Below are 22805 nucleotides of genomic sequence, written 5' to 3'. Positions count from 1 at the left end.
ATCACTGGGTAACTTGTTAGAATGTAAATCCCCACCTCAGACCTACTAATCAGAAATACTAGGGATGGGACATAGAAATCTGTTTTAATAAGGCCTGCATGGTTTGATGCACACTAAAGTTTGAGAACTGTTGATCCAGGGTAGAAGTTCCTAACTCATTTAGTGAGAAGGGACCACAGATACACTAAATATTTTCCTGGGGTAGCTGTGCAGTAGCCTAGCTCCGAACAGCCTTGTCTGTTTTCTCATCTTTTCAGACCTTACCTTACTTTATGAAATATGAGAATTAATGAAACATATCAACTAGAATAATCTATTTATGAAATAAGTATTCTGTTTACCTAGCCTTCTAAGGATATAGAACCTATGCACATAAACATACTTCAGTTTCACACATTTTGTATTTTAAAATAGCTTATGATAGCCTTTTCCAATGTATATTCCATAGGGCACTAGATCCTCTAAATGTTCTGTAATAAAGAGGTTTCACTGGTCCAGTAAGTTTGAGAAATATTTTATATCTCCTTTGCTTGGCATTGCACAAACAATATTTGCATATCAAAGTCTGAGAAACCCTGCAGTAAAGAAACATGTTTAACTTGGCTTTAACTTAGTGTTTCCAAAATTCTTTGATTAGAAGACCTTTCCACTAAGTAGTATTTATTAGCTTTCAGCAGAAAACACTTTGGGAAATACTGCCTTAGTATATCTTAAAAGAATAATAGTTTATTGACTATGTGCCACTTAAAAATAGGAAGCTTTCTGGGTGAAAATATAGTAGCTCTACAAATGAATTTGTTCTACCTTCAGAATACTATAGAACCCAGGAGCTGTTGAAGGGGGAAAATATCTGGATATTGTCTTTGCTAAAGGTAAATTCAATTCTGAACTGAAGACTGGTGGCCTGATTTGTCTGAAAGCTTGTTATCCTAGTATGTGTATTTCTCATGTAGTCATTATTTTCTAGACCGATGCAAGGAAAAACCAGGTTTTATCATGTGGACATGTCAACATGATTAACAAGAAAGGAAGTATCTTTTCAGGGAGAATTATAGACCTTACAGAATTTTGCCACTACTTAGACTCTTTCATTTGCAATATTGGAAAATTTAAAAGTCCTTAAATTGCATAACTGAGGCAATTTTATATAGTGGTGTGCTGTAATAAATTGCTTATATTTCAAAAGGGAAATGTAGAACTGGTAATTTTTTACTTGTAATTCCTTTTATCCTCTTTTTTTAAAAGTATTTATTTGAGAGAGAGAGAGAGAGAGCACGAGCTGGGGGGAGGGACAGAGGGAGAGGGAGATAATTGGCTCTATCCCAGGACCCTGGGATCATGACCTGAGCTGAAAGCAGAGGCTTAACCAACTGAGCCACCCAGGTGCCCTCCTTTTATCCTCCTTTTTAACCAGAATGTTTAAAGAAATATTGTAAGAAGAGTTTTAGCATGAAATAACATTGTTGAAAATGAGCTTGGCACAGAGATGATGTTGGATTCAACAAGTCTTTTCAAGGTAGAAAAGACAGGAATCAAGCATCAAGAACACAAAAAGATGAGGTTGACAGATTCAGCCTGAGTGTCAGGACAAAATTCCTGAATCTTATGCCTAAGGAGTCAGCTCATAAAATCAGTAATATAATAACTCTTAGCATTTTTGTCTCAGGATATGTTTAAAGGGCAATAGTATTTTGGGGGCAGATTGATATGGTGAGTACTAATTTATCCCATATTATTGAAGTACAGAGACTGTGACCTACATAGAATGTAAACTACATAGAAGCTGAGGATTCCACTAGCACATGTAGTCCACAGTAATAATGGGCAGAAAAAAAATCTATAAATGGGCAAATTGTGGCATGTGCTTGTGATAGGTACAAGGGATAAGGTAACTTTGTGAGACAATTCAGTGAAGAGTGTTTAAGATAAACTTTTATCTTAAAAAAAAAAGATAAATTTGTATCCTTAATGGGACCTACTAGAATTAGGAATAATCTTAGGTTAGAAAAAGAGTTGCAGATGTTGTTCGGTGAGATAAAATATGTGAAAATGTTTTCTGCTATAAAATACTAAATTTCCGGGCTTCTGGGTGGCTCAGTCCATTAAGTGTCTGCCTTTAGCTCAGGTCATGATCCCCGGGTCCTTGGATCCAGCTCCATGTCGGGCTCCCTGCTCAGCGGGAGCCTGCTTCTCCCTCTCCCTCTGCTGCTGTGTTCTCTCACTTGCTCACTCGCTGTCTCTCTCTCAAATGAATAAATAAAATCTTTAAAAAAATATTAAATTTCAAAGCATTATTAATAACATCTATTACATTCATAGCCTATGTTTTAAAATTCCTGCTTATTTTTAATTTTCTCATTTCTTTTTTTTTTAAGATTTTATTTATTTATTTAATTGACAGAGAGAGAGAGAGAGAGAGAGACAGAGGGAACACAAGCAGCGGGGAGTGGAAGAGGGAGAAGCAGACTTCCTGCCGAGCAGGGAGCCTGATGCGGGACTCAATCCCAGGACCCTGGAATCATGACCTGAGCTGAAGGCAGTTGCTTAAGCAACTGAGCCACCCAGGCGCCCCGTTTCTCATATCTTTTCAATATGTGAAAATCTATCATTGTAAAACACAAACCAAATAAAGCCAGTATCATTACATAATTGTTACAGAAAAGTTGTTCTAGCAGGTAGAGAGAAGAGGCAGTATTCTCGTAGATGATAAATTATTTATAGTAAAATTTTTTTATAGAAAAATTTTTTATCAAAAATACCACATTACTACTGTCTCCTGGAACAAACCTTATTTTAACCAACAGTTTTTGGATTAAAAAGAATTTTTTTATCATAGTACTACATTTTGCTTTGAAAAGAGTATGAATTTTCTCTAAACTTATGACATTGTATTCTTGTAGGAGAGCTGTTGGAATTAAGAATAACAACATCTTATGATTTATACTACATTTACAAAGTAAAAGCCTCTGTAATAAAAAGTGATGTAAATAAAAATGGAATTGCTTTTACTTAATACTGATTTACATTATATTTGGCCTTTTTACTTTTTTGTTAATAACTATTTTATTTAGTGAATACTTAGTTAAAGAATAGCTTTAAGAAATGACCAATGCAGGGTGCCTAGGTGGCTCAGTTGGTTAAGCATCTGCCTTCAGTCAGGTTATGATCCCAGGGTCCTGGGATCGAGCCCCACATTGGGCTCCCTGGTCAGTGGGGAATCTGCTTCTCCCTCTGCCTTTCTCCCCCTACTTGTGCTCTCTCTCTCTCAAATAAATAAATAAAATCTTAAAAAAAAAAAAAAAAAAGGAAATGACCAATGCATTCTGTTTTGTGTTTTGGTCCAAGTAGGTGAATAGTCATTTATTTGAAATGGTTATCTCCTTAGTCAGGCTGGTTTCAAATGGTACTCTAGGGCGTTTATCACAGCCTCATAAAATGGATAGCTTTATGTCTTTGAGGAATTTTAGTCATTCTTTTGTCATTTCAGATTTGTTAGTAATCCATGAAGAATATGATTCATTATGTGTGGAAATCTTTGGCAAATTCATATTCATCACATTTTTATTATTTCTAAGGATTTCAAAAACCAACCTTTTAGCTTTTGCTTTGTAACAAATGAAAATCTTTCAAGAGCATAGGGACCTTATGACACATATAAAAAGTAAACAGATAGTTCCCTTCGGATATGTGCATTCCATAGACATCTAATACTTGGTTATAGTTCACTGTACTAGAAAATAGGCTCCAAAGGAGATAGAAAATACAGTTCTTGGCTTCTATGAGTGGGGGGAAAAAGACTTCCCTTAGTAAATTACCCAGAAAACTATTCCAGGAAAATTCATTCCTGCATGTATGCAGTGAACAAATATTCAGAAAGTATCAACTATGTGCCCAGGTCATGTTTTAGGAACTGGGAAATTATCAGTGAAAAGACAGAAATCCTGGTCTTTACAGAGCATATTCTAATGGAAGACACAGACAAAAAACAAGTGAAATGGGTAGTATGTTGGATGGTAACAAGTGCCATGGAGAAATATAAAGCAAGGAAAGAGGATAGGGAATGTTAGGAAATTGCAATTTTATTTTATTTTATTTTTTAAGATTTTTATTTGAGAGCAAGCTAGAGAAAGAGAGTGTGTATGTGCAAGCACAAGCAGGGGGTAGGGGCAGAGGGAGAAGCAGATTCCCATGGAGCAGGGAGTGGGATGTTGGGCTCGATACCAGGACCCTGGGATCATGACCTGAGCTGGAGGCAGACACTTAACTGACTGAGCCACCCAGGTGCCCCGGAATTGTAATTTTAAATAGGGTGCCAGCAAAGGCTTAACAGCAGAAGTCACTTGAATGAAGACCTAATGGAAATGAGGGAATTCATCATTAGAATATCTGTGAAAAGAGTATTCTAGGGAAAGGAATAACAAACAGTGGTTAGCTGGGAGCATGTCCAGCATGTTTGAGAGCAACAAGGAAGTAAAATGGGGCTAAAAAGGAATAGGAGAGACTGAAGGAGACTTAAAATAATCCAGACAAGCAAGCAATGATGGTGGCTCATAGCAATGTGGTAGGAGTGGACATGGTAAGCAGTCAGGATTTGCTGACAGTTTGGATATGGGATATGGGAGAGGAATCAGGGTTTTGTTTTGTTTTTTAATAATCTTTTATTGTTATGTTAATCACCATACATTATATCATTAGTTTTTGATGTAGTGTTCCATGATTCATTGTTTGTCCATGACACCCAGTGCTCCATGCAGAATGTGCCCTCCTTAATACCCATCACCAGGCTAACCCATCCCCCACCCCCCTCCCCTCTAGAACCCTCAGTTTGTTTTTCAGAGTCCATCGTCTCTCATGGTTTGTCTCCCCCTCCGACTTACTCCCCTTCATTCTTCCCCTCCTGCTATCTTCTTCTTTTTCTTTTTTCTTAACATATCTTGCATTATTTATTTCAGAAGTACAGATCCGTGATTCATCAGTCTTGTACAATTCACAGCGCTCACCATAGCACATACCCTCCCCAATGTCTATCACCCAGCCACCCCATCCCTCCCACCCCCCACCACTCCAGCAACCCTCAGTTTGTTTCCTGAGATTAAGAATTCCTCATATCAGTGAGGTCATATGATACATGTCTTTCTCTGATTGACTTATTTCACTCAGCATAACACCCTCCAGTTCCATCCACGTCGTTCCAAATGGCAAGATCTCATTCCTTTTGATGGTTGCATAATATTCCATTGTGCATATATACCACATCTTCTTTATCCATTCATCTGTCGATGGACATCTTGGCTCTTTCCACAGTTTGGCTATTGTGGACATTGCTGTTATAAACATTGGGGTGCACGTACCCCTTCGGATCCCTACATTTGTATCTTTGTGGTAAATACTCAGTAGTGCAATTGCTGGATCGTATGGTAGCTCTATTTTCAACTTTTTGAGGAACCTCCATACTGTTTTCCAGAGGGGTTGCACCAGCTTGCATTCCCACCAACAGTGTAGGAGGGTTCCCCTTTCTCCACATCCCCGCCAACATCTGTCGTTTCCTGACTTGTTAATTTTAGCCATTCTGACGAGTGTGAGGTGGTATCTCATTGAGGTTTTGATTTGGATTTCCCTGATGCCGAGCGATGTTGAGCACTTTTTCATGTGTCTGTTGGCCATTTGGATGTCTTCTTTGGAAAAATGTCTGTTCATGTCTTCTGCCCATTTCTTGACTGGATTATTTGTTCTTTGGGTGTTGAGTTGGATAAGTTCTTTCTAGATTTTGGATACTAGCCCTTTATCTGATGTGTCATTTGCAAATATCTTTTCCCATTCTGTCGGTTGTCTTTTGGTTTTGTGGACTGTTTCTTTTGCTGTGCAAAAGCTTTTTATCTTGATGAAGTCCCAAGAGTGCATTTTTGCCCTTGCTTCCCTTGCCTTTGGCGATGTTTCTAGGAAGAAGTTGCTGCGGCTGGGGTCAAAGAGGTTGCTACCTGTGTTCTCCTTTTAGGATTTTGATGGACTCCTGTCTCACGTTTAGGTCTTTCAACCATTTGGAGTCTCTTTTTGTGTGTGGTGTAAGGAAATGGTCCGGTTTCATTCTTCTGCATGTGGCTGTCCAATTTTCCCAACACCGTTTGTTGAAGAGACTGTCTTTTTTCCATTGGACATTCTTTCCTGCTTTGTCAAAGATGAGTTGACCATAGAGTTGAGGGTCCATTTCTGGGCTCTCGATTCTGTTCCGCTGATCTATGTGTCTGTTTTTGTGCCAGTACCATACTGTCTTGATGATGACAGCTTTGTAATAGAGCTGGAAGTCCGGAATTGTGATGCCGCCAGCTTTGCTTTTCTTTTTCAATATTCCTCTGGCTATTCGGGGTCTCTTCTGGTTCCATACAAATTTTAGGATTATTTGTTCCATTTCTTTGAAAAAGGTGGATGGTATTTTGATGGGGATTGCATTGAATGTGTAGATTGCTCTAGGTAGCACTGACACCTTCACAATGTTTGTTCTTCCAATCCATGAGCATGGAACGTTTTTCCATTTCTTTGTGTCTTCTTCAATTTCTTTCATGAGTATTTTATAGTTTTCTGAGTACAGATCCTTTACCTCTTTGGTTAAATTTATTCCTAGGTATCTTATGGTTTTGGGTGCAGTTGTAAATGGGATCGACTCCTTGATTTGTCTCTCTTCTGTCTTCTTGTTGGTGTATAGGAATGCCACTGATTTCTGTGCATTGATTTTATATCCTGCTACTTTACTGAATTCCTGTATGAGTTCTAGCAGTTTTGGGGTGGAGTCTTTTGGGTTTTCCAGATACAGTATCATATCATCTGCAAAGAGTGAGAGTTTGACTTCCTCTTTGCCAATTTGGATGCCTTTGATTTCTTTTTGTTGTCTGATTGCTGTGGCTAGGACTTCTAATACTATGTTGAATAGCAGTGGTGATATTGGACATCCATGCCGCGTTCCTGACCTTAGGGGAAAAGCTCTCAGCTTTTCCCCATTGAGAATGATATTCGCTGTAGGTTTTTCATAGATGGCTTTTATGATACTGAGATATGTACCCTCTATCCCTATACTCTGAAGAGTTTTGATCAAGAAAGGATGCTGTACTTTGTCAAATGCTTTCTCTGCATCTATTGAGAGGATCATATGATTCTTGTTCTTTCTTTTGTTAATGTATTGCATCACGTTGATTGATTTGCGGATGTTGAACCAGCCTTGCAGCCCAGGGATAAATCCCACTTGGTCGTGGTGAATAATCCTTTTAATGTACTGTTGGATCCTATTGGCTAGTATTTTGGTGAGAATTTTTGCATCCATGTTCATCAAGGATATTGGTCTGTAATTCTCCTTTTTGATGGGGTCTTTGTCTGGTTTGGGGATCAAGGTAATGATGGCCTCATAAAATGAGTTTGGAAGTTTTCCTTCCATTTCTATTTTTTGGAACAGTTTCAGGAGAATAGGTATTAATTCTTCTTTAAATATCTGGTAGAATTCCCCTGGGAAGCCATCTGGCCCTGGGCTTTTGTTTTTTGGGAGATTTTTGATGACTGCTTCAATTTCCTTAGTGGTTATAGGTCTGTTCAGGTTTTCTATTTCTTTCTGGTTCAATTTTGGTAGTTGATACATCTCTAGGAATGCACCCATTTCTTCCAGGTTATCTAATTTGCTGGCATAGGGTTGCTCATAATATGTTCTTATAATTGTTTGTATTTCTTTGGTGTTGGTTGTGATCTCTCCTCTTTCATTCATTATTTTGTTGATTTGGGCCATTTCTCTTTTCTTTTTGATAAGTCTGGCCAGGGGTTTATCAATCTTGTTAATTCTTTCAAAGAACCAGCTCCTAGTTTCGTTGATCTGTTCTACTGTTCTTTTGGTTTCTATTTCATTGATTTCTGCTCTCATCTTTATGATTTCTCTTCTCCTGCTGGGTTTAGGCTTTATTTGCTGTTCTTTCCCCAGCTCGTTTAGGTGTAGGGTTAGGTTGTGTATTTGAGACCTTTCTTGTTTCTTGAGAAAGGCTTGTATTGCTATATACTTTCCTCTCAGGACTGCCTTTGCTGTATCCCAAAGATTTTGAACAGTTGTGTTTTCATTTTCATTTGTTTCCATGAATTTTTTTAATTCTTCTTTAATTTCTTGGTTGACCCATTCATTCTTTAGCAGGATGCTCTTTAGCCTCCATGTATTTGAGTTCTTTCCGACTTTCCTCTTGTGCTTGAGTTCTAGTTTCAAAGCATTGTGGTCTGAAAATATGCAGGGAATGATCCCAATCTTTTGTTACTGGTTGAGACCTGATTTGTGACCTAGGATGTGATCAATTCTGGAGAATGTTCCATGGGCACTAGAGAAGAATGTGTATTCCGTTGCTTTGGGATGGAGTGTTCTGAATATGTCGGTGAAGTCCATTTGGTCCAGTGTTTCATTTAAAGTCTTTATTTCCTTGTTGATCCTTTGCTTAGATGATATGTCCATTTCAGTGAGGGGGGTGTTAAAGTCCCCCACTATTATTGTATTGTTGTCAATGTGTTTCTTTGCTTTTGTTATTAATCGCCTTATATAATTGGCTGCTCCCACGTTACGGGCATAGATATTTACAATTGTTAGGTCTTCTTGTTGGATAGACCCTTTAAGTAGGCTATAGTGTCCTTCTTCATCTCTTATTACAGTCTTTGTTTTAAAATCTAATTTTTCTGATATAAAGATTGCCACCCCAGCTTTCTTTTGGTGTCCATTAGCATGGTAAATGGTTTTCCACCCCCTCACTTTCAATGTGGGGGTGTCTTTGGGTCTAAAATGAGTCTCTTGCAGACAGCATATTGATGGGTCTTTTTTTTTAAATCCAATCTGATAGCCTGTGTCTTTTGATTGGGACATTTAGCCCATTTACATTCAGGGTAACTATGGAAAGCTATGAATTTAGTGCCCTTGTATTGCCTGTAAGGTGACTGTTACTGTATATTGTTTGTGTTCCTTTCTGATCTATGCTGCTTTTAGGCTCTCTTTTTGCTTAGAGGACCTCTTTCAATATTTCTTGTAGGGCTGGTTTTGTGTTTGCAAATTCCTTTAGTTTTTGTTTGTCCTGGAAGCTTTTTCTCTCTCCTTCTATTTTCAATGATAGCCTAGCTGGATATAGTATTCTTGGCTGCATATTTTTCTCATTTAGTGCTCTGAAGATATCATGCCAGTCCTTTCTGGCCTGCCAGGTCTCTGTGGATAGGTCTTTTGCTAATCTAATGTTTCTACCATTGTAGGTTACATATCTCTTCTCCCGAGCTGCTTTCAAGATTTTCTCTTTGTCTCTGAGACTCGTAAGTTTTACTATTAGATGTCGGGGTGTTGACCTATTTTTATTGATTTTGAGGGGTGTTCTCTGTGCCTCCTGGATTTTGATGCCTGTTTCCTTCCCCATATTAGGGAAGTTCTCTGCTATTATTTGCTCCAATATACCTTCTGCCCCTCTCTCTCTTTCTTCTTCTTCTGGGATCACAATTATTCTAATGTTGTTTTGTCTTATCGTATTGCTTATCTCTCAAATTCTGCCCTCGTGATCCTGTAGTTTTTTATCTCTCTTTTTCTTAGCCTCTTTATTTTCCATTATTTGCTCTTCTATATCGCTGATTCTCTCTTCTGCCTCATTTATCCTAGCAGTTAGTGCCGGCATTTTTGATTGCACCTCATTAATAGCCTTTTTGATTTCACCTTGGTTAGATTTTAGTTCTTTTATTTCTCCAGAAAGGGTTTCTCTAATAATTTCCACACTTTTTTCAAGCCCAGCTAGTATCTTTAAAGTCATGATTCTGAACTGTAGGTCCAATATCGTACTAATGTCAGTATTGAGTAGGTCCCTGGCAGACGGTACTACCTCTTGTTCTTTTTGCTGAGGTGATTTTTTTCGTCTTGTCATTTTGTCCAGAGGAGAACAGATGAATGAGAGAACAGAATGCTAACAGGTTAACAACGTCTCTAGCAAATATACTCTATACAAATCAGAAAAGACCTGAAACCAGGGGACAAGAAAGGGAAAAAAAGAAGAGGGGAAAAAAAGGAAAAAGAAAAAGATAAAAACAAACAAAAACAGAACAAAACAAAATAAAACAGAATATGATCAAATATGATCAGGCTAGTACATAGATCAGTGCCACACACTAGCTTTTGGGCATATTTTGGTCTGTTAGAAGAAAGTGCCTGCTAAAATTTTAAAGGAAGAAAGACTTATATGTGTACAAAATAAGGGTTGATACAATGAAGGGATGGCAGATGACTGTAAAGATGAAAATTATAAAAGATTTTATAAAAGGAATTGTTAAGTTGTTTTTAAAAAGAAAGAAGATTTAAAAAGAAAAAAAAAGGGAGAGAATGTGATCAGGCAGGAGACTAGAACAAAGCCATACACTAGTGATTTAGGGTATATTTTGATCTGTTAGGAGAAATTGTATCTCAAAATTTTAAAGAGAGAACTACTTATATATATATGCCAAAAATAAGGGTAACTACTATGAAGGGATAAAAATATGACTCTCAAAATGAAAAATAAAAAAATGTTTTTTTAAAAGGGATTGATAAAATGTTTGAAAAAGGGAAAAAATTTCAAAAAAAGACAGTTAAAATTAACTTTGAAAAACTAATGAATTATGGTAAAAAAAAGCCATGAATTCTATGTGCAGTATTCCCCTAGCGCTGGAGTTCTCCCGTTCTCCTTGGTCAGTAAACTTGGTCTTGGCTTGCTGGCTGTTCCTGCTGATCTTCGGGGGGGGGGGGGGGGGGGGCTGTTGCCGTGGTTCCCAAATGTCTTTGCTGGAGGCGGAATTGCCCCGTCCTTGTGAGTCCGGGCTAAGCAAGGTGCTCGGGTTTGCTCTCAGAAGCTTTTGTTCCCTGCAAGCTCTCAGTACAGCTTTGGAGGACCAGGGTGAAAATTGTGGCCTCCCAATCTCTGCCCGAAGGAGCTGAGAACTCAGGGCCCCGCTCCTTAGTGTGCCCCCAGAGAAAAGCAGTCACTCTTGTCTCTCTGGTCTCCGGCCGCACTCCATGTTCACCTGGCCTGTGATCGAGTGTTTCTATCTCTGGCACCCAACCCCGTGTGGAGTCTCCAAACCCAGCAGATCCCTGCGGTGCGCGCTCCTCCCGGGGGAGGAAGGGGAGTCTCCCCGGCTCTGCCGCTTGTTGGGTCCCTGCTGGAGGAGCAGTGGCCCGACTGGGCCGCGGATCACAGTTTATGGCAACCCCGAGCTGAGAGCCTGCGCCTCGGCTCTGTCTCTGCAGCCGGCTTCCCCACTCTGATACCTGGGAGCTCTGCCGCACTCAGGCACCCCCGGTCTTTCTGGGACCCCGAGGGTCCTGAGACTACACTGTCCCCCGAGGGTTCCACCCGCCGCTTAGCCACTGGAGCGACGTCCCTCAGCGGAGCCGACTTCTAAAAGTTCCGATTTTGTGCTCCGCGGCTCTATCACTTGCCAGAAGCGGCCGACGGAGGCCCCCTCCCCCGCCGTCTATCCTCCCAAATATCACCTCGGATTCACTTCTCCGCACGTCCTACCTTCCAGAAAGTGGTCGCTTTTCTGTTCAGAGTGTTGTTACTATTCTTATCATGGATCTCCTGTTGAGTTCCTAGGTGTTCAGAATGGTTTGATCCCTATTCAGCTGAATTCCTGAGACCAGACGAAATCCAGGTCTCCTACTCCTCTGCCATCTTGCTCCACCCCCCGGAATCAGGTTTTTGATCAACCAAATGGAAAAGAGGATTTCCATGAACTGAGACTGAAAATACTGTAGGAGGAATGGAGTTCAGGGAGAAAGACTGGAGCTATGTTTTGGACATGTTTAAGATACCTGTTAGTCATCTAAGTGGAGCTGTCAAGCAGGCAGTTGGATATGGCATTTTGTGGCATTTTGTGGCATTTTGAGGAGTGGTTTGGTGGGAGAAATGAGTTTGAAGATATATGATATGTTGGTGAACTGCGCTGAGAAGTAGGACTGGAGAAAAATGAGTAAAGGAAAGACTTCAGGAGGGAAGATAGACTTTTGAGCTGGAACTTTGATTAATGGAAAAGAAAGAGAAGAGGATTCTAGTTAGGGAAAATGTCCTGGCATCTTAGAATATCGTCTAGAGATAAATCTGAATGCTTTACTACCTTGTCTTTTTTTTTTTTACCTTAAAAGTTTTATAGTGTATCCTAAAGTATTATGGAACAGTAAGTACACAGGAAACATTTGTTGACACATAAATGATAATATTTTTCAAAGCTTATTTCATTAATCAGTATTTTTAGTCATTGAAATATCAGGTATTTTTTATTATAGATGTTTTTATTGTGCTAAAAAATACATGACATAAGATTTGCCATTTTAACCATTATTAAGTGTACAGTTTAGTGGTAGTAAGTATGTTCTGAAACTTAGTTTTGTGTATAAAGATATTTTCTCTTCTCAGAACATCAACATTGTTGCTTATGAGCAAAAGGAATTTAGAGCCAGTTGGGCTTTACTTCTAAGAGCATTGATTATTCTGTAAGCCTTGGAATCCTAAATGATCATCACTTTTGTGATATGAAAGATTGGGACAAGTAGGAAAAAAAAATTAGTGCCTTACTTCTAAAACAGATCTTTTCTTTCCTTAAAAACTGACTTCCCATTTAAGTGAGTGTCATTTTTAGTTATTTGGATAACTGTTTAAAATAATTTGAATGTATCTTCTTTACCTTTGATTTCCAGTACTTCCCTCAGAAACCAAATGCTCCCATAAAGTTGTGGTTTGTATCTGCAGCATAAGGAGCCTTTCAAAAGTGAAATAAGCATACCTTTCCTTTATAATTATTTTGCCTACTTACTTGCTTCTTAGATTCCTGTCAAAGTATGTGTCTTTATTTTTAGTTTGAGTTTTATAAATTATATTATAAATTATATTTTATAATTAATTTTGGATTTTGTAAATTATATGAAAATGTGTGATATGTCTATTTTTTGTGAGTTATAAACCTAGGAAATTCTGTCTGTTGATTACAGTACAATTTTTTCTAGGGAACAAAGAAGGAAGAGATTGAAGGTGAAGTGGAAGTGTCTGGTTTAATTCAGCCCGCAGAAGTGTTTGCTCCCAAAAGCCTGGTGTTGGTATCCAGATTAGATTATCCAGAAATTTTTAGGGTAAAGAACTCATAGTTGTCATTATTGATTTGTATTATTGTGTGAATCTGTTTTGAGTGAACCATGGTAACAAGATTTTGTATTTAAGATGTCTTTAAATTGATTTATGGATTCATCAATGAAATAAATATAGTGTGAACTGAAAAAATGTGTTCATGTTGGATGAAATAAATACCTAAGTTAATGTGACTATTTAAACTTATAAGGATATACAGTGTTTGCTTTAAAATAGATCCCATGACTACTGACTCCAAAATTTATGAATCTAAAAGAAATTATTTGATTACCTATAGCAAATTTAAAATGCGTTAGTAATATAACAACTTTGTCTATTTTTATTTACGTTCTTTTTTTTATTATGTTATGTTAATCACCATACATTACATCATTAGTTTTTGATGTAGTGTTCCATGATTCATTGTTTGCGTATAACACCCAGTGCTCCATGCAGTACATGCCGTTCTTTTGAGGAATACCAGGCTCAAGTAAATAGAATGGATATTTGCAATTTCAAATAGTTCTGATTGCCAAGATAGCTTTAAAATATTGCTTACTTCCTGATATTTTCCTTTTTGAGACACTCAGAATTTCAAATGCAAGAAAAAACTTTTATTTAGTTAATACATTTAAGCTTTGAAAGAAGAGGGCTTATTTTTCTTATTTCAGTTGCTACCTTTAAAAATGATTGATTATTGTCCAAAACCACAGATTGCTTTGGAAAGTATAAAATATACCTTAACATTTCCCAAGGACTTGGAAATTTCTGGAAAACTTTTCCATATTGTTGAGATTATATATATTCTAGAAAAATTAACTTCATGTCAAGATTTCAATAATAATGGGTAACTTCTAACAATTACTAATTTTTTAGAGTCACAAATTTTAATAAACTGAAACATTCATAAAGATTGCATTTTGTCTTTCACTTTACTGCCTACCTTCTTCTGAGCTTAAAGTGTTTATATATCTTGTCTCTATTTTGCTAACCTCTGTAATAGTTCACAAAATTTTTCTGTATAACAAATGTTCTAAGAACCACAAAAATATAAAATTTTTAAATTTTTATCTTGAAATTTGGAGTTTTGCAAAGTAAGAGACAAAACAGTTTTAAAGCCCTACAAATTTGTTAAAGTGGTTATCTGAGCACAAGCACCTGTTTTACAAATTATAGATTTCTGCTTTTTATAAACTCATCTCAAAAGCTCATTTAGAGCTTCTGGTTAAGGAAGAAAATTTAATAAACTTAATAACATTTGCTGCTTAAAATTTATTCTGTGGTCATGGTAAAATATACTTCACTGGCTTCAAAGGGAAATTTCCTAGGAGCAGATGTCACAGCAATTTATTTTCAATGTTTACTTTTTCCGTGAAAAAACTACATGCATCTTCTCTTTGCAGGCTTGCCTAGGTTTGATCTACACTGTGTATGTGGACAGTCTGAATGTCTCCTTGGAAAGTCTCATTGCAAACCTGTGTGCATGCCTTGTCCCAGCGGCTGGAGGGTCTCAGGTAAATAGAATGAAAAGGGAGATGAAGAGGGCCTGTTCCTCTTTTCTTCTCCTCCAGTTAATTTAATTTATGAAGAAAAGAAAAAAAAAGAATTCCTTAAATATTTTCATTTTGAAGAGGATCTTAGTTAAGCATTGTCCCTATGGTGTGCCTTCTAGAGACCCAAGATTCCATTCTTTTCTTAGGTCATGAGGTTAATTTTAACTCAGGGTTCACCTTTCACATAGCATAATTAGAAGTCATATTTTGTGTAACTTGAACTCTAGTTTACATTTTCTTGGAAATACACTTTTTTAAGCTGAACATTTAAATGCATTCTTTCTGCCTTTCTTATTCCTCTATGTAGTTATGGCTCATTTTATTAACTTATATCAAAAAATTTTTGAGTGATAAAAATTAGGAGATAACATTAAGAAAAACTCTCAAAATAATTCTTTGTAACACTTATGACTCCTTCTGAATAGGTTTATTTATTTATTAATTTCCCTGGATAACAGCAATTATACATGACCCTAAAACCATTTTCTGTCTTGGTAATCTTTAATAGAATAGCTTGCATGTAAGCTTTGAAAGAAGGGTGCTTATTTTTCTTATTTTAGTCTGCTACCTTTAGCAATAATAATGTTGATAATCATCCAGAATCATAGATTTTTTCCAAAAAGTGTAATCTATCCCTTAAAATTTCCCAAGGATTTTGTCATATATTTAGCCTTAAAGGAGGACATTAAATTCTTTTACTGAAATAAAACTTTCTCAAAGTGGTCATGGGTTTTTCATCCTGTTTGTCTAAAGATTTTCATTTTCGACTTTGAAGTAGGAAAATAAGAACTTCAACTTCTTTGTCTCAATGTTTCTAGGGGACCATACTTAAAAAAAATAAATAAAAAAGATTCTTCTCCTTAAGCCCTAAAACTGATTAGTTGATCATTTATTTTGCTTATTCTTGTGTAATACTGTAGAGGAGGACAGCCTTCTAAAAATTGCATTGTTTATCCTCCTCAGTCTGACAGAGATGGTACTTCCAGTGAAACTGACATCTGTTTTCTTTGCCCTTTGCCTTTTAACTATCTTTTGTCTTACCTGGTATCTTCTGTTACTCTTTAGTTTTTATCCTTTTTTTTTCCTCCTGCCTCCTCAATCTTCTCCCTCTACGCCAAGGGTAGAATATAAAATGTGAATTTGGTCACAAATGGCCCTAAACTTGAAAGCAGTGGAATTGTTTCATTGACCTTTATCATGATGGGATTTATGCTGACTTCATTTTGTTGATTTATTTTTTAATTTAAAAAACTTTTTATTGGGACTCCTGCGTGGCTCAGTCAGTTAAGCATCTGTCTTCGGCTCAGGTCATGATCCCAGGGTCCTGAGATCAAGTCCTGCATCAGGCGTCTTGCTCAGGGGGGGCCTGCTTCTCCCTCTGACTGCCGCGACCCCTGCTTGTGCCCTCTCGCTCTCTCTGACAAATAAGTGAAAAAAAAAATGAAAAAAGAAGAACTTCTTATAAATATTACATATGTGGTTCATATTATATAGTTTTTGTTTCTCCAAGTTTTATTGACATATAATTGGCATAAAAATGTTGACTTTACTGTTTTATTATTTTTTAGATAAGTATGATTATCAGTGATTTTTGTATCTCATCATTGCAATTTCAACTTTCTAATTACTGAATTTTCTTCTACCGTGTTCATTTGGGCACAGTGTAACTTGAATGTTTTCGGTTACATTATTACTCTTGGCATCTGCTAATTGAATCTTATAGGGTTATCGACAGCTCGAAATTTGAACTTCAAAGAAATTTTTAAAAATTGAACTTAACGGGATTTTTTTTGTCTTAAGAAAATGTCTGAAAAGAAATCATTTATGTTTCTGTGTGTGTTTTTCCTCTCTTCTGCAGAAGCTGTTTTCCTTGGGTGCAGGAGATAGACAGCTGATCCAGACTCCTTTGCATGAGAGTCTTCCTGTCACAGGCACTAGTGTGGCTCTCCTGTTTCAGCAGTTGGGTATGTCTTTTCTCCCATTGTCAATGTCCTCTTGTGGATTTATTTTAAGCTCACATCACCTGACATGAATCAAGAGAATAAAAAACTAATGATTAAATATCTGACATATAAAATACATAATTATGTGGGTCCTCATCTTAAATGGTACTTACTCTTTTTAAAAAAATTTTAACTCTGACCTCTTTTGCTGTGGAGTCAATTAGACATATAGAAAATAGGCAGATTTTCTTTTTGCTTTAAAAGATGAATAGGTAGTGTATTCTGCTTTTCCTAAGATGACTTAGTTTTGTAGAAACCTTGTCAAATGGAACGAAAAGTCCTGTCCTTCTAATCCATGATCTGGATCAGAACTTTATCTCCAATTTTCTAGCAGTGGAAAGGCTGAGGAATTGCAGGGGGACACAGGAAAGTGCATTCTGTCCATCGGACAGCTTGTCCTTTGTTTAAGGAATAGTAGAACTTTCAGGTGAAGATGTTTCTGATCGGGGCTGCCAGAGATTCCCATTTACTTCACCTCTTACTGTCCTTTATATGGGCCTGCATATGAGTGTCCCGTTCTCTTTGATTCAATCTTTGTCAGTGTCCTCCATCTGTCTTTGTCTTCTTTTAAGTTACATTGAAACCTTCCCTTCCCTAGGGCTCATGTTCTCCGTGGAATTACTAGTTCCTTACACAAAACTTCTACCCTCTTGTTTCCCTTCTGTCTCATGTTGAATTTTGCTTCTAGCTCAGCTCTCTAATTTATCACTTCTTTTTCATTAATGGCCCCATCCTTATTCTTCTGCTGTGATTTCAATTGTCAAATTTAGAAAGCCTCAGAAGAAATTAATGTAAATATACAGAGTTTTATAGTATCCTAATAAAGATTGATGGTGATACCAATCCCAAAGCAGTAGTTTTCCTCCCATTATATCAGGGGTTCAAACACTAAAAAACTACCTATCCCTTCTTCTTTCCCCTCTGAAATATTCTACAACTCACTGAGTCATTTCAACTAAGTCCTAATTTAAAGCTATTTTTTTCTTAATATGTGAAATAGATAAACTCTCCCTGGTGGTGGTTCTCTAAAGACTACCGTGTTGATTAAATACTTTCCATAAACTTTTGGAAATAATTTTAGGGAGTTCATGGGTTATCTACAGCCTGTCCATGGTCCCTACTAACCATTGACTTAGTTGATTTTAGCCAAGCACTATTCACGTGACTTTTTTACTTTTAGAAGAGGCTATATACAAGGGTCAATCAAAACAAAGATTTACCATTAAGAGAAACAGAAAAATAATGACACAAATAAAGTAATCTACCTTTTATCTTAATGAGTGCTTTATAATCCTGTTATTTTTTTGGGTTTTTACAATGATTTGACAAGGGGGAGGGAAGGGATGTTATTGGCATTTAGTGCCCAGGACTAGGGATATCACACATCTGTCATGCATGATGTATGTGTACCAGAAGAGTTTTTACCTCAGAAACACCGGTAGCATGCCCACTGAGAAAAACTACTGTAGATAAAGTATAAATATATAAAACCTGGACCTTTCTTCAAGTAACAGTGGTCTATATAATTTAGACTAACCCTCTTAACAATGACTACTTGAAAAACTATGTAAATATAAACTTCGTCTGTTTGAAAGCATCAGAGGCAGTAAAGATACTAAAGGAAACTTAGAGAAGTGAGCCAGACATCTAGGACCAGTTTTTCCCAGAGCATCTGTTGATTTTGGAAGAAGTAACTGAAAAGCTGATCACAGCAGTATTGCTATCCCATAGGGAACGGGAAAACTGAGTTCAGGTTTTACCAAGGGAGATTTCTTTGTAAAGCTCTCCTGCTTTGAGTTGGGATTACAAGGGACCACAACCGAGGAATGAGTAAATCACAAGCAGACAAGGTCCACACAAGGTCCCTTGAGGAACTGAAGTGGAACTTGAAATCATTTCAGTTCCCTGAAATGGATTATCATGATCCTTGGTGCTACTGTCTCTAGCCATATAGTACAAGTAAAAGTAAATTCCTCTCTGGAACAAGATACCTGTATTCTAGGTCTTCAGTATGTCTACAGAATTTCATATGTATATGCCCAGCACTCAATCAAAAATAACCAGAAATAAGAGGACTAATCCTATATGAAAGAAATACAGAAGAAACCATAGTCAATATAAAAACCCAGAAAATAGTTATCAAATTCACATATTAAAATAATTGTGCTTGGGGCACCTGGGTGGCTCGGTCGTTAAAGCGTCTGTCTGCCTTCGGCTCAGGTCATGATCCCAGGGTCCTGGGATCGAGCCCCACATCGGGCTCCCTGCTCTGCGGGAAGCCTGCTTCTCCCTCTCCCATTCCCCCTGCCTGTGTTCCCTCTAGCTGTGTCTCTCTCTGTCAAATAAATAAATAAAATCTTTAAAAAAAATAATTGTGCTTAAAATAGTGAAGGAGATAAACAGTCAAGAGTGAGAATTTGGGGAGTGACATCAGCAAGATGGCAGCATAAAAAGCCCTAGTCCTTTTTCTTCCACAGAAACATTGCTTTAACGATGATATACTGACCAAAATACCCAAATGAGAATTCCAGAATCTAGTTATGAATTTGCAATACCCCAGATGATCACAAAGCTGAGAACAGACACATTAAAATGGGTAAGAAGAGCAATTTCACTTTACCCTGTCAACCTCTGCCCTAAGCCAGCAGAGCTCAGTGCTGGGAGAGGACCCCCCCAGCTTGCAGCTTCTCCTTGGGGGAGGGGGAAGGAGAAGAATGGAGGATGCATGCATTTTTCTAGCTTTGTGGAGGACTGCCTGAGGGTGACACTGTCTCACCTCATTCAAAGCACTGACAGGATCAGCATGGTTTGGATACAACTGAGAACAAAGAAGAGTGAAGGGTAACTTGCTGTACCATCATCACTGCTTGTCGCAGTTGGGAGAAGGTGCACAACTTGGGGCATATGGAGAGGAAAAACAGCATTCCAGCTTTTCAGAGAGCTGCCTGAATATTGGCAGAGTTGTAGAGGAATTGTATATTTAATTCACTGCTGATGAGAATGTGAATTGGAGCACAGTTTAACTTTCTAAAAAAGTTAAATAAACCAAATAATCCAGCCATTCCACTCCTAAGCCTTTCACTCCATTTACCTAAAGAAAGTGCTTTAACATTGTCCATAAAATACTTGTACATGAATGTTCATAACCACATTTTTATAATAGTAAAAAACTGGGAACAAGATCAGTGTCCATCAGGGGCAGTGGATAATGGTGATGGTAATGGATAAATAATCTCTGATATATCCATACAGTGGAATGCTACTAAACAATACAAAGTAATAAATTATTGATACAGCATAGGTTAATCTGAAAATAATTATGCTGAATTTAAAAAGCCATACCAAAAAGAATGCATACTATATGATTTGGTTTCTATAAAGTTCAAGAAAATGCAGTCTAATCTGTAGTAATAGAAACAGGTCACTGGTTGCCCTGGGGGTGGGAAGAGAGGGATTACAAAGAGATATGAGGAAAATCTGGGATGTTTGTGTTCATTATCTTGATTGTGGTGATGGTTTACAGTATGTATATGTGTGTGTATATATATATATATATATATGTTAAAATATATCAAATTCTACAAGTGAATTGAAAACATATATTCATATAAAAACTTGTACATGAATGTTCAAAGCAGCATTATTCATAACAGCCAAAAAATGGAAACAACCCAAATGTCCATCAGTTCATAAATGGGTAAACAAATGGTGGTATATCCACATAATGGAATTATATTCAGCCATAAAAAGGAATGGATTGTTGATACATGCTACAAATGGACAAATCTTGAAAACACTTTGTGAAAGTGAAAGAAGCAAGATTCAAAAGGCCATATATTTTATAATTCCATTTATATGAAATGTCTACAGTAGGCAAATCCATCGAGACAGGCAGGAGATTAGTGGTTGCCAGGAGCTGGTGGGGAGGGGACAATGAAGTGACTGATACTGAGAATGGGGTTTCTCTTCAGACATGAAATTGTTTTAAGAGTTAGAGACTGGTGATGATTTTACAACCTGTGGCTGTGCTAACCACCACTGAACTGTATACATACACTATATAAGGGTGAGTTTTATGGTCTATGAATTATAGCTCAATAGAGAAAAAATTATTAGGGCCTTGTCAAAGGAATTCAGGAGCCACCTTGAAGAGACTTGCAATGGATCCAGGATGGTATAATTTGAGCTTCATAAATGGTGAAAATTGCAATTGGTTGAAACCCAGCAAATATTTTTATCTTTTAAAAATTTTTTAATTAAAATTTTTTTTAAGATTATGTATTTGAGAGAGAGAGAGAGAAAGCATGTTGGGAGGGGGAGAGGAAGAGATTCTGAAGCAGACTCCATGCTGAGCGCAGAGCCCAGCACGGGGCTCAATATCACGACCCCGAGATCCTGACCTGAGCCAAAACCAAGAGTTGACACCTAACTGACTGAGCCGCTCAGCTTCCCCCAGCAAATATTTTTAAATCTATGAATTCATAATAATATTAAATGAAAAATTATTACCTTAGAATATGACAGGGAAATGATTTGTTATCTTGAAAACTTATCAATAAAGGAAAAGAATGCAGCATTTATTCTGTCTTGTCTATATGAATTGCAGTACAGGGTAACCTAATAGTAGATTAGGGGAATTGTCCCTTTTTAAAAGTGTTCTATCAATAAATGAAAAAAATTATAGTACTAGAAGATCATTTTACAGTCTTTAGTAAATGAAGATCTGAGCATCAACAAGTATTATCATAGGAAGGAAAACAAATAGATCTAGCCTTGCCAAACACTACCTGTAGTTTTGCCGGAGGAATTAAATCCGATTGCAAAAAATACAGAAGATAGGAGAACATAGTGTACTACACAAGATTGCAATTGTCAAAATCTAGGTTCTTAGAAAATGTGGTGTGTATATATATATATATATATATATATATATATATACACACACACACACACACACACACACACCCACACACACCCCAAGGAAATATTGTTCAGCCATAAAAAAGAATGAAACCTTGCCATTTGCAACAACATGGATGAAGCTAGAGAGTATAATGTTAAGCAAAGTAAGTCAGAGAAAGACAAATACTATATGGTTTCACTTATATGTGGAATATAAGAAACAAGCAAAGGAAAAAAGAAAGAGAAACCAAGGAACATACTCGTAACTATAGAGAACAAACTGATGTTTACTAGAGGGGAGGGGTAGGTGGGAGGATGGGGGAAATAGGTAAGGGGATTAAGAGTACACTTATCATGATGAGCATTGAGTAATGTATAGAATTGTTGAATCACTGCATTGTACACCTGAAACTAATATAACACTGTATGTTAACTATACTGGAATTAAAATTAAAAACTTAAAAAAAAATCTATGTTTGCAAAAAGTCTATTGGTCAAATGTCCCAGGTTCTTTAACAAATAAATTATAAGGAAAGGAAAGGAATGGAGGAGTAACCTCTAGATTAAAGGAGATTTAAAACATCCCGTTTTGGAGGCTCCTGGGTGGCTCAGTCAGTTGGATGTCTGTCTTCGGCTCAGGCTGTGATCTCAGGTTCCTGGGTTCAAGTGCTGTGTCAGGCTCTCTGCTCAGCAGCGAGTCGGCTTCTCCCTCTTCCTCTCCCTCTATGATCTCTCTCACTCTCACTCTCACTCTTTCTCAAATAAGTAAATAAAATCTTTTTAAAAATCTCCTTTTTAATAGAGTGAGATTGAACTGTAGTGTCTAGGAATGCACGTCTGGGTGATAAAACTATAGAAAAAAATCAGGAAAATGGTTAATAGGATAAAGTCAAGATAAGGGTAACTTATGGCAGTAGAGAGGTAGTTCTGACTGGGGGCACATGGAAGGGGCCTTTAGGGTTGCTGGCAAAGTTCTCTTTGTCGACTTAAGTAGTGTTTGTAAGATAATTCCTTAAGCCATCCATTTTATTTGTATGATTTTCTATTTTTGTGTTTAATCTTTTGATAAAAATATTTTTTAAAAACCTTATAAAACTAGGGGTGCCTGGGTGGTGCAGTCAGTTAAGCGCCTGACTCTTGATTTCGGCTCAGGTAGTGATCTCAAGGGTCTTGGGATTGAGCCCTGCCTTGGGCTCTGCACTCAGCACAGAGTCTGCTTT

The 22805-nt window shown here is 37.3% G+C and overlaps 1 protein-coding gene across 3 annotated transcripts in view; it reads left to right on the top strand.

Annotated features, from left to right (window-relative positions):
- Nucleotides 1-22805, top strand: part of SBF2 (SET binding factor 2) — a 474770-nt gene that overhangs the window by 233982 nt on the left and 217983 nt on the right. For all 3 annotated transcript variants that reach the window (XM_035722821.1, XM_035722820.1, XM_035722819.1), the window contains exons 4-6: nt 13010-13132; nt 14531-14641; nt 16539-16644. In XM_035722821.1, the coding sequence (XP_035578714.1) occupies nt 13010-13132; nt 14531-14641; nt 16539-16644 (340 nt within the window). The remainder of the gene's footprint in view (nt 1-13009; nt 13133-14530; nt 14642-16538; nt 16645-22805) is intronic.

Source organism: Zalophus californianus, chromosome 11 (assembly GCF_009762305.2).
Source record: "Zalophus californianus isolate mZalCal1 chromosome 11, mZalCal1.pri.v2, whole genome shotgun sequence".
NCBI classification, from domain to species: Eukaryota; Metazoa; Chordata; class Mammalia; order Carnivora; family Otariidae; genus Zalophus; species Zalophus californianus.
Note: the sequence above shows the minus strand (reverse complement) of the source record. Positions and strands in the feature narration are given on the sequence as shown.